This window comes from Pimephales promelas, chromosome 21 (assembly GCF_988280905.1).
Source record: "Pimephales promelas chromosome 21, fPimPro1.hap1.1, whole genome shotgun sequence".
Taxonomy (NCBI): Eukaryota; Metazoa; Chordata; class Actinopteri; order Cypriniformes; family Leuciscidae; genus Pimephales; species Pimephales promelas.
The window spans coordinates 24,699,595-24,713,010 of record NC_142789.1 but is presented as its reverse complement, the minus strand read 5'-3'; the positions used below and the strand labels follow the sequence as shown (position 1 = coordinate 24,713,010).

The following is a 13,416-nucleotide window of genomic DNA, read 5'->3' as shown; positions in this document are numbered from 1 at the left end:
TACTTTTAATTATTAAAATATATAAATAAAAATAATGTCAGAATTTTGTCAGAAAAGGTGAAAGCAGTCAGTTTAGCTGATATGAATATTCATACATAGCTATTTCTTTCATATTTCTTTTTTAATGCTTTAATGATTTTAATCTCTTTGTGGACTGATGTCTTTGAGGCTGTTGAACTTGATATTAATCATTGATTTAGTGAGCAACCAATTGAAGAAAAAAAATTTCAAAAACGCAAAGGAAATAGGAAGGGAATGGAAAATAAGCTTGAATGATGAAATGATTTATTTAATGTAACAGTGCAACCATTCTCAGAAATATTATTATTATTCTCCTGGAGATCAAAAAATGAGAGAATTATTAAAATTATGGTTAGATTCTTTATACCTTATGCCATGTTTGGTTATTTTTGTTTTTGAGAGGAAAAGAGTTAAATTGTCACCTTTTTAAAATATCAACAATCTTTGGAAAATCCAGTCCTGTACTCCCTGACACAGTTTAATATAAATTTTCACACTGGCAGATGAGATTGTGTCTGAATGACCTACACACGATGGTTTAATGTAGACAGTCTCGTACAGTACACACATTGGTTTAAAGGGGATGGCCAATTTTGACATACCTTCAGATAATTTCGTAATGACTTCCATAGTATCATATCATTTGTGCTCACAAATTTACAAGGGAGACAAAGCATGAAAAAACAGTGCAAAGCAAAAGTTCTATACATAATTCAGCAATGCTCCATGTATGATTTATTCAGAAAAAAGGAGAATAATTCAATGCTTTTTGAACTTCCCCCAACATCTCAGTGGACAACGACAGGGAAATTTAATTTACAAGTACTGAACAATAGGCTTAGCTTGTGTGTTCATTCAGCATACGTAGGTAAAGAGAAAGAAAGAGAGAGATAGAGACAGGTACAATAGCTTCTCAAAGACATTCATTAGTGAGATACACAAAGCAGAGAGCACTACGCAACACACTGTAAATATCACTCACTGAAACTTAAAATAAATTCTTAAGCCTTGAATTAAGCTATTAAAAAGATGATACTTTGTTCAAACAAAGTGTCTGCAACCATGAAGGTTTTTATATTAAAATGAAATAAAATGCTATATTCCACAGGCCTTGTGTAATAAAAAGTACAAAAACAAATCTCACATGAACATTCTAAATTTGTATTACGCAAGCTGCTCCACAGATTGTTTCAAGTTTCCTGGATATCAACATCTCCTGAAGTATTCACCTGGAAATGTCTATCAATCAATTAATCTTAAGCAGCAACTTCCTTGTTTCTTCATTTGGCCAATGTGATGGTATTTGAATGCTCTGAACTAAAGTGAGGCGAAGCTAATCAATATAGTATAACACTGTGTACTCTTTCATCCCAATGTAGACTCAATACACAGGCAAGGGCAAGATCGATTTTTAAATTATAATCATTATAATTTTGCATTTTAAAGGTCCTGCTGACATTTTGTGTCACTTATAAAGGTCAATTTGGAGGTCAATTAACTCTGATCTATCGAACCTTGTTTGAAAGAGGAGAGATGAACATTGAGAAGGCGATTTCCGTTGGATGACGACAAATGGGGTTTTGCTTCGAAAGCCTATCGGCCAATGGCAAAGATGGGTCTGCGGAATTTCTATAGCATATTCTGGTTGTGGTCGACTCATTTCTGATTTTGATGGGCACATTCTCTGCGTGCTTGGGCTTGATCACGCTAGAGCAGCATTTGTGGATGACTCACGTTCTCCCCGCTTCATTTGTGGTGAAATCCTGTATCGCTACAGGACAGGCAGCCGCCTCACCGCATGCCACGGCCATTCTGCTGGTCAGGGCCGGACTGACTCAGGGCTCTTCAATGAGCTGCGCACCACCAGTGACCTTGCTCTCAGAGCGATGAATGTGGCCGTTTTGCCCACCATTCTGTGGCTGAACCTGTCCGATGTGCAGGATTTTGGGCGGACCCATCTGCTTGACACCCCCATATCCCAGGTTGGCTTCTTTGGCGGTGTGGTTTAAGGCTTTGCCAAACAGTTCTCAACCGCCCACGATCAGACTGAGGCTCATTCTGCCCCGACGTCCACTCAGTTCACTCTGACTGTCTCTGGAAGCCACAGGGGGATGCCAAAGCCCTCTCCAGCCCCACTCCGCTATATGCCGCGTTTGGTAACCCCATTTGTCGTCATCCGACGGAACTTGAAGCGACAACGAAAGGGAACGTCTCGGTTACGGATGTAACCCTCGTTCCCTGAGTAGCTGTACCACGGGGATCGCCTGAGTTCAGTCTCTCCTCCTCAGCAAAGAAACATACTGTATCTGCATGTTTCCGGCATCCTCCTTTATACCCACGTGATAAGGCGGAGATATACTATGCAAATTCTGCAGACCCATGGTATTTCTATGCCATTGGCTCATTTTGTATACTCGAAGTCGATAGGCTTTCTAAACGAAACCCCATTCGTCGTCATCCGACCGAACATCTCGTTCCCTACTCGAGATATTTTCAAGCTAAAAATGATCTGAACTCTTGATTTACATTGTTGTCATGTGTGATCTTGGTTGATTCAGACTTTTTTCCCATGAACACTCAAAAAAAAAAAAAAATATATATATATATATATATATATATATATATGTATAGTCCTTTCTTTATTACATAAACATGTTGCAGCCAAAGCTTTTTTAGTAAACAAATTCTTCACAACAGTGAGATGATCTGATTAAGCCGTTAGCGGTTTTAGCTCAACATAATCAATATTTTCAGTGGTCACCTCCAGCTCTGTGGGAACACAAAGACATGTGTGACCACACATGTGGAGTAGCCAAACAACTTTAGAGCCAGACAGAGACAGAGCACCATGCAAGAAAGGTTGCAGGAAAATATCTATAAACACGTTTCTGAACTGATTGACCTTTTTAGAGTGGTTTAATAGAATCTGTCACAATGTGAGAAATCCTCCTAGCCACATTAGCCACTGTTAATGGCTAACGCTAAAGCTCCTTCCAGTCATTGCCATTGATTTTAAATGGACACCAAAATCTTATTATGTGGGGCAGTTTGCAGAGCAAAGGCATCAAAGCGCTTAATGAAAAAAAGAAACATTATGAAAAGTCTTAGAGATCAGTGCTAAAGCACAAAACACAACACAGCTGCTCTGACCTTTTCATGATTCTGATGGTTAAAATTGCAATCATACTTCAAATGCTGCAGTTAATTGTGAAAAAAAAAAATATATATTTTTACCAGTTCACAATTTGAAAATATCAATAATAGCATTCATTAATATTTTAATAGTTTAAAACCACCACCACCATGGATTCTACTTACAATTTGTATTTAGAGAATGCAGACAATTCATTAAAATCTTCTGCACTGCGCCTAAAAAATAAGTGCCTTATTCTATTACTCAAATGTTACTCAGAAGCTCATCATGGATATTATGTATTGTTTTTTATGTTAAAATTGACAGCTGATCTTTCTTGTACAAGATAAGGGACTTACATTTTTTTTCCCACACCATTTTCAATAGTGTTATTCTAGTCGGAGCTGAAAAAGTCTTGGTTAATCTTCTTTACCAATCCAAGCACAGAAGAACAGATAAGAGAGAGTTCTGAAATGAAATATATTGATTTTGTGTGAATGCGTACATGTGTGGGTTTGTGCTTATCTAGGGCTGTAAAGTTTGTGGATCACGTGAACACAAACCAGCAGTGGAGAGAGGCAGATGAAATCGATTTCAGAGACATCGCAATAAGGCCAAACTATACAAGTGACAACTAGAGTCAATAGCTATGTTTCCATCCACACGTTTGTATCTGAATTAAGTGATATCGAATGAAAAATGGCTTATGGAAACAGTAAAATTCGATTGATTTCGATTAAGTTTTAGGTCATTTTATGGTTGCAACAAGCAACAAAACAGAACTTCTACCGAAGTTTCTTCTACCAAGCTACCGAACGTCACAATTCGATTGACAAGTGGATGGAAACTTGGCTAATAACTCTGCAGCGTTCTGTCCAATCGTGAGAACTAGATCTGCCACCACCAGGTCTTAGGGCACGGACCACACCAACTGCGTTAAATTATAGAGATCAGAGTAAATGCATTTTTATTGCATTTAAAATTTTCAAAATAGGTTTTGAATTGTATATGAAATGACAACAAGGTGACCTCTAAAGTTTCAAATAGAGTATTTCTTCTAATAATGAGCTAGAAAATCGTTTTCATTTGATGTAGGCCTATTTCTAAATAATGCACAACCCTAAGGAGCAGGAGCCACATCAACTTGTCATAAATCAACACACAATCATTCAGCAGGAAATAAAGTGTTCCTTTTATGCCTCCCTGCTTTAAATTTCTCCATCATGTTTTATGATTAGCATGCAATTTTGTCCAAATAACTATAATACAATCCATTAAGACATAGTTGAAACAATTTCTGGGGGAATTATTTTCTGGTAATGAAATCAGTAAAGGTACAAGATACAGCCCACATTATACATGATGATTAAAAAAAGAAAAGAAAAAAGCATGAATTCCTGGTTATTTTGTGTGTACACAGGTGACTTGTGCATAATAGACCGACTCTATAGACCTCTCGGTTATTAACTAAAAGCAACTCATAAGAATGGGACTCAATTTGAATAAATTAATTAAAAGAAAAAAAAAAATCCCAGCAAAACTAATCTTTTTTGTGGCGATATACAAAGTATTACAATTTTAAATAATTTCACAGGATGCAGTTGTTCATTAACTTTCCAGTTTTTGTTTCAAATCAACACACCCCTTACAATGTCACAACTTGTGTATCATCTGGAATTCACAGTTTCCTGCTTGTAAATAATAGGGTTGTGTTGATAGACAATAATATAATAGATAGCTGATGTCTTTGACGATAATCAATTGTTGGCTCATTTTCTTAATATTATTATTAAAGTGTTAAAGTTTGCAATCAAATAGTTTCAAGACAAGTTAGTTACGTGTCTCAACAACCTATACACCCCTGCATTATTTGTTATTAAAATGCACACATTCACAAACCACTGCTAATTTTAACAGAAAAGCAAGCTGTATGCATGGTTTGGCATGGCACCCAAAACAAATAATAACAATTGCCTTACCTAATGCAGCAAAATCCTGTGTTTGGACCAGGCTCAGTTCCAGAATCAAATCACAGAGGGTGCTTCTGAAATGAACGAGGATGTTTTTGTCTCGTCCTTTGCTATATGGTTATCACTATCAGTCATTGCAATTTTGAGAGTGAATCCTGCATTTATATGTGGACTGGACGGGCTATGTATTAGGCGCTTGTCATGCATGAAAAACACAAGTTTTATTCAAATTCTGAATATATTATATTATTTATTATATTGCTTAGACAGCGTGCAAAGCAAGCACAGGGATGTCGATGGGAGGGACATCCCCCCACCCCATAAAAATCTGAACTGCCAAGTGACGCATATAGTCACATATTATATATATTGTGCAAGTGTGTGTATAAAAGTGTGCTTGTTATAAAAGAGACATCATTTTTTGAACAGTTGTTTGAAACAGCTTTGTCTTGAAACACAGCATTTGACCCTCCAGGACTGAAATTGCACATCACTGATCTAATCATATCATACATTTGTGTGCACTGTTTTTGTACACATTTAAAATAAAAAAAGAAGAAAAAAGAATGAATGTAAGACCACATTTGAAAGATGAAGTTCTGCACTTTTATCTGAAACAGTTCATATCAACCTGCAAACATATGTAGTGCCACCTTGCCAGGAAAAACAATAAAATTAGGTCTGCATGCACCGGGACAATGAGGCGGTAAATTGTGTTCAAAAATATTGGACTGGAACATATCAGGTATTGCCTCTGCATCAGACTGAATTATTTTGCTTGCATGCCCAAACATACAGTACGCCAGGCAGAGCGGTGTTTACGTCTGGCTGCTGCTGTGCACAGGATATGGCCATCAAACAGTCACATTCTCTCCTGCCTGAACATGATCATCAGAACAGGGAGAAGCATTAACAATGCTTCTCCCTGTAGAATGTAACATACAGATGTACATTAACAATCCAAAATCATTAACGCACAAATGCACAGTCAGAATGGCTTCATATAAATACCATGTAAGAGGCAGAATCACACCATTTGGATTTATATTGGCTTACTGACTCACATGTTTACCATGATCAACATGCTAGTAGCTGGTGGGCAGTAACGATGAGAAGAACCTTATCTAATTGCCAGCGTGTTTCGGTTTAGTAAAAGTGGATGACTGTATTTTGGCGTTAAACAGATGGCATCGGATTCTGTCTGTCTGGCTCACTGGCATCTGCTTCAGCTGGCATGGCAGCTCACCTTGGCACAGACTAGCACCTCTGTGAGATGGTTTCCTCCTTTGAATGGGTAAACAAACAACATTCAAGGTCCTATTGCCAGTGTGTACCCAACAAGCACAGTTTCTCCTTTCGCATGCATTTTCTTTTGGCCACACCATAGCTTACACCATCTTGGCTGGTGACAGACTTGATATTTCAAGGTGAAAATAAACCTGCTGCTTAGGCTGGAGGCTGAACAAATGGATTTCTTTTGTATTTCTGTGCTGAAACTTGGTCAACAAACTGTTATTCATAATAGAAGTCACAGGTATGACAGGCAGCATATCTCTCAACAGGGCTTTATTGTTGCAAACAAATGTGTTCTAGCTCAGTTTACTATAATGTCTTCCCAGTGGACAAATATCCATCTTATTAATTAATAATCTAAAATAATTAATCAAATTAGCAAGATGTCCTTCAGAATAATTAATGTTCAATTCAATGTGTCACCAGCATTTTCACAGTGGACTCTGGATACTTAGAATGTATTAATATGTAATATTCCCTGCCATCAGTTCTTGCCCACTAGCAAGAAAAGCAAGAACACAAGATTGATTGACATTTCTGGGAAATTTAACTTTTAGTCTGAAGGAAAGTCTCAAAATAAGAGGATGGAACTCAATGCAAGATGGAGATCAGATCCATTTAAATCTCGTCTCTGTGGAAAATCACTTCACCAAAACAAGCCACTAGAGAACTGCAAGATTAATTAACATAGTCTAATGAATCATTTGTATGTGCCGCATGCACTGACAGGTCTTAAGTGACCCAGAGTGTGTTTTATTGATCTCAGACAGGGAGAATAATTTATCAACATATTCCAAACAAAATTCCATCACTGAACGCAGTTCATCATAATGCCTAGTGCTTCATTGCATCTTGAATCACTGCCACACACACACACACCATTCAGATGTGTAATTTGTAATTTGAATCAAAATATAGGCTGGAATATTTGACAATCAAATGGAGTAAAAGACTCAAACTAAAAGTAAAGTTTGCAGGTGACCCTTGAATTGTTAAGTGGCAATGATCAACAACTCAACACATGAATTGGTTAGGAGCAATGAAAACTGAAAAAAAAGTAAAAGCTTAGGTAACACTATTTTAATGGTCCACCTTAGACATGCTACTTACTATAAGTAACTTTACAACTAAACATCAATGAACTCTCATTAGATTATTAGTAGACTGATCTGCTTAATATTTGCCAACACTTAGTTTATTTTGAAGGTCCCCATCAAAACATCCATACATTCAACTGACTATAAGTAACTTTGCAACATTTTCTACTAATTTGAAACCTAACCCCTAACCTAACAGTATACTACAGTCAAATGTTACTCTAATGAGAGTTAGTTATAGATAGTAAAGTGGACGATCAAAATAAAGATATTTCAAAATAATAAATATGACAGTATATAATGCTAAAATAACACTGTATAGAATACACTTTCTATAGCTATGGATAAAAAGCATAAGCTAAATATTGTCTTATCTGAAAACAGTTTATGACACTCATAAGGCTTGTTTGTCAAGCTCTTCTAGGGTTGTCAAGGTACAAAAATTCAGTAGCACTTCATTTTACAGCCCTGTTCCGCATGTACATAATAGTTACTTATTATAGCAATTACAATAACTGGGTTATAACTACTGTAGGTACCAACCCTGAATCTACCCCTATACCTGACCCATATAGGTTATCAGTACTTTCTTGGGTAACTACACTGTAAGTACATGTACTGTAAAATAAAGTGTAGCCAGGATTTCAGTAGTCTGTATCAATGTACTGCAGAAATGTTGATACTGTCAATTTATTTTTAGTACCAACTGGTACTGGTACGTTTGACAACCAATTTGACAGTATCTTCTATGTAGCTATGGTTGCTAAGGCTTCATTTCTCACTTGTGCTAAAGGTTTCTTATCATTGGTGTCCCATTATTCAAACAATGCATTATAATCTCTAGGCAATCTTCCAGAGATTAGCTAGACTCACCCATATCACATCCTCTTGTCTATATGGTCTCCAGGTTCGTCCAGAGTCACTATACTGTAGCTGGTAGCGGGAAACCCAGTCAGAGCTGCCCCAGCGACCCTGGGTAGCAATAGATGTAACTTTCAACCTGTTCCGTAGGTCCAGCTGTAGCCAAGGTTGCTGATCTTCTCCATTCGGAGACCAACCCCCATCACCTACAGGGGGGACAGATCAAGAGCCAGTGATTTGAAGAAGAAAAAAAAGTGCAGAGGAAAGAGTTTAAGCATAATTTTCCCCACAATTCAAGCACTCACTAAGATTTCATTCCCCTGTTCATCATGCTGACAGGACTAAAGCTTAGTGGTCAGAGAAAAAAATGAATTAAATTTGTTCCAGTAGTTTTGTGGCTCAGTCTCTCTCTTCTTGTAGAAATCGACAATCCCTAGAGGAGAGTTGACAGACCTCAGTGCAGTATAATATTACTGCGGTTAAAAAAGGCAATTTGGAAATTTCACAGCATATTCCTACACTTGCATGTCTTACTGTAGTTTTTTTCTAGTTGAATTCTGCATCTCTTGTTCAGAACGGAAAATAAAAGCAGGTCACTCAAACGCAGAATTCTTGGAAATATTTGACCACCCATGCAGACCTACTGAGTACACATCTCCTTTTCTTTCTATTTTGCCAGGATTCGGCAAACGGTACCTGGAGGAAGAATGCTGGCAGAGAGGACAATCTATAAATCAAGCAAGCGGTATATTAAAGGAGTTGTGTTTGATTTCTGCAAGTAACATGATAGCAAAGAACTTACACACACCTTGGAACAACAATAAAGAACACTGCCCATGTTATCAAACGCAAAACTTTGAAGAAAGAGTGCAGCCTCTAAAGATCTGAATCAAGAGAATTTCAAATCTGGTGAAATTGTTTTTATATGGCAGAAAAATAAAATACCATAATGCCATTTTTTTTCTAATATCATGTGGCCCTAATCCTAAAATATTGACATTGGTAAATATCGTTATAGGCCATTACATCAATATTAATATCGGTTATCATTATCGGCCACAAATTTTCACATCGGACAAAATATGTAGAATATGAAAGACTTCGGGAGTCAGCTGTCCATGACAAGCATAAACCAGTCAACAGCACAAAAACCTGAGCAAAATATTATTAATTATTATTATCGTTAATCATTTGTGTCAATATCGCACACCTCTAGCTCGAGTTGCTTTTAAAGAGAACATAAAGCTGGTGTAGAAAAAGGAAAGCCTCAAGGTCAGGTGTGACAGGATTGCCTGAGGACAAGTCAAAATAAGATGGTAAATGGACTGCATTTATATAGCGCTTTCACAGCCCCAGTGGCCACCAAAGCGCTTTTACAAATTACCTCAAATTCACCCATTCACTCACTCATTCACACACCGATGGTCGGATAACAAATGCCACATCAGAGCTGTTCAGTACCTATTCACTGAACAGCTCTGATGTGGCATTTGTTATCCGACCATATCACCTGTAAAGATTTTCACACAAGGTCAGGGTGAACACTCTGAGCTTGTTGGATGTTACGTAGCAGGCTCAATGAGATGGCAGATAAAAATCTTTTAGTATGTGCATCCAGAAAATGTATCAGTTTAGAATGGGCCGTTTGTTTAATTTATTAAACAATTTCCAACCTGACATAAATAACAGGCAAAGTTATTGTATTCTAATAACAACAGAGAGATCAGAGACAGAAAATAAATAGATGGATAGATCTAAAGACAACATTTGGTGTCTGCACACGTTTGGATCAGGCTGGCAGTGACTGGGAACGGGCTGCCTGTCTGTGTCTCACAGTGAAAGAAAACCTCCTGCTGTTACTAAGAAAGAGGCATGATGAGTAAAAAGAAATGCCTTGGGGTGACACGGGCAAGCCGCCATGTCGTAGCCCCACTTGTTACTGCTGGAAGACACTGTTAATCCAAAAAGTTACGAATCTACTACAAAGTTTGGTATTGTGATCATTTTACGAGTGCCACCAAGCATCGTAAGGAAGTTCTTAGAGTGTTTGGCCCATGAGGTCAAACAACTTACAATGCACAAAACAACGCTCTCAAAGGGCCTCAACATAAGCGGGTATTTCTGACATGTTTATGCTTAACCACCTAATTGGCTGGGGAGATTTCTCAAGTGCTTCTTCAGACTGTAATCAGCTGCTGATTGTTAGGTTGCATTAATCAAACTGCTCCTCACCTCCCTCTAGTAAAAACCACAACACATTTGCTTAGTCATAATTTATACAGTCCTCTTCTTATACCTTGTGCTTTGCCAAAGCTCAGTCTGGCCAAACACTTTGTCTGTGAGTGTTTTAGGATAATAAAGCAAATGATGAGCAGCCATTACATTTCTAAAACATTTTCGAATCTTGCTTCAGGTACAGCTAATCAGAACTTTTCACATCAGTTCTGCTCACGGATGACTTTTGATTCCCTCCAATGAAAGTATAAAGTCTTTTAATACTTTTTTGCAATGTTTGTGGAAGCTAAATCGCATTACGTAAGGTATTCATACAAAGAAAAAGCTTTACATCAACACTTTGTCTGACAAGGACAAATTTCCCTTCTGCTTAATTCTCTAGTCACATAAACACAGACAACTGGATGTTATTTGAGAACATGAAGACAAGAGCACATACCATCTCTTCTGTTGAGTTTAGAATAGTGTGGTGACCTCCTGTCAGAAAATTTTGATGAGTTCTGGAAGGAAGTTGGGGGTAGTGATGTCATCAATGGCTCTTCACAGTAATCTGGATAAAATAGAGTGAAAAGTTGTGTTAACAACACCAAACAAAATAATCTTTTTAAAACTTAATTTAATTTTAAATTAAGTTTAATTTATTTAATTGTGGTTTGAATCTGAAAAAAAAAACTCTTTTGTAGAGGCATAGTTTAATTTTGCAAGGTGTGATGTAAAAACATCTTACATCTTTTTACAACGGTACATCTGTTCTCTGTAGAGGCAGCCAGTTTGTGAGAGTTAACTAAAGTCTTGAGTCTTGCAAGCTGTTACATGTAGTCTGCCTTTCATCCGACTCAATGGTCAGTACTTGTTTGTTATTGAACCCAGCCTTTTTTTTTTAGGATTCACTTCAATATGTTTCATGTTTGAAAGTGTCTGGGTTGTCAGGAATGTTATACTCATCCAAAATGTGTGTATTATAATAGGAGTAAAAAAAAAAAAAAAAAAAAAAGGAAGATTCAGAGATTTATTTATTTATTTATTATCATTGGGTACAGTATGGGATAGCACAAGTTGAATCAGAGTGTTCATTCAAATCTTGTGAGTTCATTACAGCAGTGGTAATTTTAGCTTTCCGAATTTTTGCTCAATGTGGTTGGCAAGAATACCTATTTTATAAAGGTCAGGCCACTTTTAAGTTTGGATGAAAGAGCTTCATTATATATCATCGTACAAACATTATACAGATAATCATTCAACAAACCATCAAGCACACTAACTGCTTCTGTAAGGACAAAGACTGAATCCCATGAAGATTATTGTACTTCAAAGGTAAATAGCATGCCGTAATTTGCTTTTCTCGCATCCTTCAATGGCCTTCTCAACAGAAACACACGGATAAAAAGAACTCTAATGAACCACAGCTCGACAGCCCAAACACATTAGTCTCAAGCTTCCAGAATATGCATGTATAGTCAGAATAACAAAACAATGAACAGCAGGTTAGGGAACCATTAGCTGTGTCCAGGGAGCATTTTAAAGCTCTCTCCTGTTTCAGCAGCGTAAGCACTTTTCAGCACTCTCCATGGACCAGGGTAAAAATATATCCTTATTTAGAGCGCCTTTGCATTTGTGGCAACATTTCGCCTGGCAATCACTCATTTGACATTGAATTGCCTACTCCCAATTTTGACGCTCCCAATAGCCATCTCTCCATCCCTTTTGTTCTCTATTCCTCAATCTCGCCCATCTTTCTGTTCACCCACTCTTCATTTTCTGTTTTTCCTCCTCCTTTCTCTCCATCTCACACGTACACACTCCCACTTTCTCTTCAACTTAATGAGAAAAGAGAGAAGTCTCGCCATTGTGAGGGGGCTCACATGTGTTATTGCCACCATAAGGGAGCCATAATCTGAGTCAGCAGTGCTCTCCGCTGCATCAGAGAGAACAGCTGCGGCATCGTCCTTTCACTCTCAGCTGAACAAATGACACACAGCACCCCCTTCAGATTTACTCCTACAATAATAAGTAGCATTTCAAGAAAGTTCACTGAAGAAAGTGATGAAGTGTCCTACTAGATGTTCTGCAAAGTTCATCTGAGGTTGATTTGTTTGCACTGAAATACAACCTCAGAGGCTGAAAATGATGTACCTGACGTTTAGGTTACACCCTCAAGGGTATGACATCATTTGATCAGGACAACAAATTATTTTACCTTATAAATTTCACTGAAGCACATAATTCAGAACCTTCACATGTCCTGAAAGTTATCAGGCCCTTTTTTTGCGTGGGAAATTAATAAGCAGGCAGTGTCAGGATTTTAAAGGATGTCAGAATGTTGACTCCAGCAATATTTCTAACAGGATTTTTTCATTAAACAACTAATTTCCCAATGGAGTGTCTAGACCTGAAGATGTTACGGATGTTAAGGGCACATCAAATTGGACTAATGTTTAATTACCGTAAGCACAGACTAGGGATGGGCTTACGCAAGCTAATAATCCCACTCAAGATTTTGAAACATTACATGTGGAGTCAACAAACGAACAAGAGCTAAGAATAGGGCGATACTCTGCGAAAACTGATCCTGCAGGCTTTATTCAGATGCCTGTTGACCCATTTTGAGAGAAACTGACAATCACTACAAAAGCTGAGCAAGTGAATATTCTTTGAAATTCCATACATATTTTACAAACCCTGTCATATATATTTATATCTGCATTAGTCTCATTCAAGCAACCCCTTTAAAACTAAATAACTAGCTTTATATTTCAAAACATGGCTGATGCCTTCAAAAATATATTGAGTACTGTTTTATTACAGT

At 37.4% G+C, this 13,416-nt stretch overlaps 1 protein-coding gene across 6 annotated transcripts in view; it reads right to left on the bottom strand.

Annotated features, from left to right (window-relative positions):
• Nucleotides 1-13,416, bottom strand: part of cntnap5l (contactin associated protein family member 5 like) — a 59,197-nt gene that overhangs the window by 26,370 nt on the left and 19,411 nt on the right. For all 6 annotated transcript variants that reach the window (XR_016148337.1, XR_005623156.2, XM_089124786.1 and 3 more), the window contains 2 exons: nucleotides 11,050-11,160; nucleotides 8,388-8,581 (listed from right to left, as the gene is read on the bottom strand). Coding sequence is in view for 4 of the 6 variants with exons in the window: in XM_089124786.1 (XP_088980912.1) it covers nucleotides 8,388-8,581; nucleotides 11,050-11,160 (305 nt within the window). In the remaining 2 variants the exon portion in view is untranslated. The remainder of the gene's footprint in view (nucleotides 1-8,387; nucleotides 8,582-11,049; nucleotides 11,161-13,416) is intronic.